This window comes from Trichechus manatus, unplaced genomic scaffold (assembly GCF_000243295.1).
Source record: "Trichechus manatus latirostris isolate Lorelei unplaced genomic scaffold, TriManLat1.0 scaffold00125, whole genome shotgun sequence".
Classification (NCBI taxonomy): domain Eukaryota; kingdom Metazoa; phylum Chordata; class Mammalia; order Sirenia; family Trichechidae; genus Trichechus; species Trichechus manatus.
The window spans coordinates 1,306,863-1,310,556 of record NW_004444061.1 but is presented as its reverse complement, the minus strand read 5'-3'; the positions used below and the strand labels follow the sequence as shown (position 1 = coordinate 1,310,556).

The 3,694-nt window shown below is 37.1% G+C and overlaps 1 protein-coding gene across 1 annotated transcript in view; it reads left to right on the top strand.

The window, feature by feature from the left end:
• The window catches only part of PTPRQ (protein tyrosine phosphatase receptor type Q), a 274,890-nt gene that overhangs the window by 41,998 nt on the left and 229,198 nt on the right, over positions 1-3,694 (top strand). Inside the window, exon 10 of the mRNA XM_004384638.2 lies at positions 2,779-2,959. Within this exon, the coding sequence (XP_004384695.2) occupies positions 2,779-2,959 (181 nt within the window). The remainder of the gene's footprint in view (positions 1-2,778; positions 2,960-3,694) is intronic.

Genomic DNA, 3,694 nt, shown 5'->3' with positions numbered 1-3,694 from the left:
AATATCAGTAGTAATGATGGTGGGACACCTGGACTTACTTAATGAGTCCAAAACTTTTAGAAGTTATAATGGGCCTTTTTTCCTCTTTCTATTTCCTCCATTTCCGCTACTGCTTCTTTCTGCCCCTTCCCAGTACTTTGTTAATGTCTCTTTCTCACCATTTTTGCTTCTGAAATTATTTCTTTCCAGTGCTTTGAAAAACCTAATATCTATTGCCTTTTGTAAAGAAGTAAAGTGTGAGAATAGTCACATCATGACACAACTGGTAATAATTAGTAGCATTCTGGGTTGCTATGAAACCAAAGTTGGAATCGCTGTCCTGTTATGAAGGGTCTTTCCAGTGAATACCAGAATTTGTGAGAAATTCAGAGACTCGAAAGCATTCAGGTTAACTTCTAGGTTGAAATGACAGTTTGTCAACAGAGAGGCTTAACTTAGTTAATTGATGGAATGCTATGGCTTCTCAATAATTTATCTGACATGGGGTAGAAAATATTGTGAGATTTAATGCAAAAATCATAGTTCTTGGGGGAAATTCTTTGTACTACCTCATTCTACCTTCAGTAGGCTTTGTACACAGTAGATCCTCAAAGGGTGACTGATTGATAGTGGAAACAGCTGTGGTGTACAGGCATAAAATATTGACTGGAATACCAGAGCATCTCTGAATTATGTGTTTGTGATTCATGCCCCCTGATTTCCCTGTGGAGGCTGAAGTGGTTGTTGGAAGATGGAAGACCTTTAGCTTGTCCCACGTAGGTTTCCCTATCCAGAGATTTATTTATTTATTTTTTAATCACAAAGCTTTCTAGAGTAGATCTTATAGATGTCTCCCTGCTTTTCACCACACCTTTTCTGGTTAAAGGCTTTCTAAGATATAGATAATTTTGTTATGTGGGTATCATTAGGCGGACTGGATAGTTTCTTAAATCTTCTCTGTTCTTTTATCTCTCAGAAAAGTTAATATTTAAATGACCTACCTTTGTTGGTTGTTAAACTACCTGAAACCAAACCTGTTGCCCTTGAGTTGATTCCGACTCATAGCGACCCTATAGGACAGAGTAGAACTGCCCCATAGGGTTTCCAAGGAGTGGGTGGCGGATTCGAACTGCCGACCTTTTGATTAACAGCCAAGCTGTTAGCCACAACTCCACCAGGTGTACTAAACTTATAAAAAAATAAAAACTGTATTATGAATTTATCATGAATTCTGAGGATACAAAGGTGTGGGATTGAAAAGGAATAGAATAACATTTTTTAAAAGAGGTTTTTGGAGGTGTTTTGAAGCAGAACTTGAAAAGGTATTGACTAAAAGGAGAGAAGTTGTGATATTGCAACATTTTCTTTTTTTTTCAGTTTTGTACAGACACAAAAGTAGAGAAAAAAGTATACTGAATCCCCTTGTACCCTCCATCAGGATTTAACAACTGTCAATGTACTGCCACTCTTGTCTCCTCTGTCTCTTCTTGTTGCTGTTTCTCCTGCAGAAGTATTTTACATTAAATTTCAGACTTCAGGTCATTTCACTCCTTCGTGCCTAAGCATGCATCTCTAAAACTATATGGACGTTTTCATTCGTTCTATAATCACATCACCACAACTTAAAAAATTACTAACATTTTCATGGTATCATCTAATATGTATAAAAACCAAAAAACAAAACTCATTGCTGGCAAGTTGATTCTGACTCATAGTGATCCTATACAACGGTAGAATTGCTCCATAGGGTTTCCAAGGAGCGACTGGTGGATTTGATCTGCCAACCCTTTGGTTAGCAACCAAGCTCTTAACCACTGTGCCACCAGGGCTCCCTAGCACCTACACTATACTCAGATTTCCCTGGTTGTCTATAAGGCCTACCTTGGTAGGTTTGTTCTAATCAGAATCCAAACAACGTCGACACATTGCATTTGGTTGTTAACACTCTTAAGTCAGATGGTTTTTGATTAGTCTTATTTCCATGCTCCGCATTCTACACAAAATATATTATTTTTTGGTCAAAACATCCTTTTCCTACTCTGTTTCAGTCAGTTATGCTATGTAGGGGCTAGGACAAGAAGAGAGGTATCTTGTTATCTCAACCAAAATTTCTGCCACATACATCTACTCCTGATGGTTTCAATTCATTCTGCCACTTTGGTGAACTTGACATGTATGAGGTATATTATTGGATCTGAGAACAGTCACAGTTAAAATATTCTTTAGATCCAGATCCTTGGATAGGTCTGCCATGAATCCTGTTTGAAAAACTATTACCATGCAGTTTTGATCTTGTGTGAAACGACTCAATTACAGATAAACTACTACCATGGATGTGCATCAAGTAGGCATACTTGGCTTTTCACACCTGGAATACAAATGAGGTACAAAGGGGAGTAAAACCCTTCAATAAGGGTGTATGCCTAGAACACTTACCTTTTTAGGGGTGAGAAGTTAAACTATTTTAGTCCAGAAGACTTTGCACAAAGATGTCTAATTTTACCAGTTAGAATCTAGCTCAAGGCAGAAACAAATAAATCTACTTCTTCCCAAAATACAGCATTGGTTTTTTGAGATACAGGACTCATCACAATGTGTTATAATATGCAGGATTTCAGTAGCTTGAGAATGCAGTCTTGGAATGTAAAGGAAACAATGGTAACGGAAGTAATATCTTTAAAAAACATGTTTTCAAAGTCACTAGTTTTTTTTTTTTTTTGAGTACTATTACTTGAGTCAGACTACTATTAACTGTAACTGTCACAAACAGTGTTTGTAAATATATATTTTTAATTACAGTATATAAATGACCCCATGGCTGCAGAAACTGTGAGCATAGTAGAACCAATGACAGGATTGTTAGAAGGTTCAGCAGAGATGTCTTCTGACCTGCAGTCATTTGCTTCAGTTGTGTATAACAACCTTCCATATAATAACTTTCCTGCAAGGAATAGAGCTGAAGACCAGCATTCAACAGCTGGTAGGTAAAATTTTTATTTTCCATAAAGTGCCTCTAAGCCACCAGTACTGCTAGCACATATATGAACTTTAGCTTAGAGTTCAGCCAAGTTATTAATGGTCCATGGGCTGGAGTCAGATTTTTTAACTGTTGGATAACTTTGAGCAGCAAATGGGAATGCCACACAGTCAGGGGCTGGCCCCTCCTAACCCATTTGACCTTCCCCCTAGAAAAAGTAGCACCCTAGAGTCCCTGGCCAAGCTGCATAGACAATCAGTTATTACAGTTGCCAAAGCAGGTGTGATGAGAAGGGATTAACATATCTTCAAATCATTTACAGGCCTCATGCTCTGTGCAGCTTTTGACTAATAGGTTTTCAAATGTCACTAAAGGTAAATAGGTCAGAAAGTTACAACTCTAGTGTGTGGGGTGATAAACAGGTGTAGGTGACCCCATTGATGTGGTGATGTCATTAGTGTACACACTTGCTCTTCAGGGTCAATGGATCTTACTGTTTCTAAAAGGGGAATGGTCGTATATAGCAAATTAAAAATACTTTGCTAGACAACACTGATACAGTATCTCTCTGTTTTTTCTAAAATGTTAAGTGAGCAGAATAATTTATTTCATTGCCTTTTCTCTAATTTGGTATTTGTCACATACTGAATTAAAAGTGTGATTCCATTATGGTAAAATTAATAAAAAATATTACATTACATTTAAAATATGTTTATTTCATTTTTTGACCATTTTCTC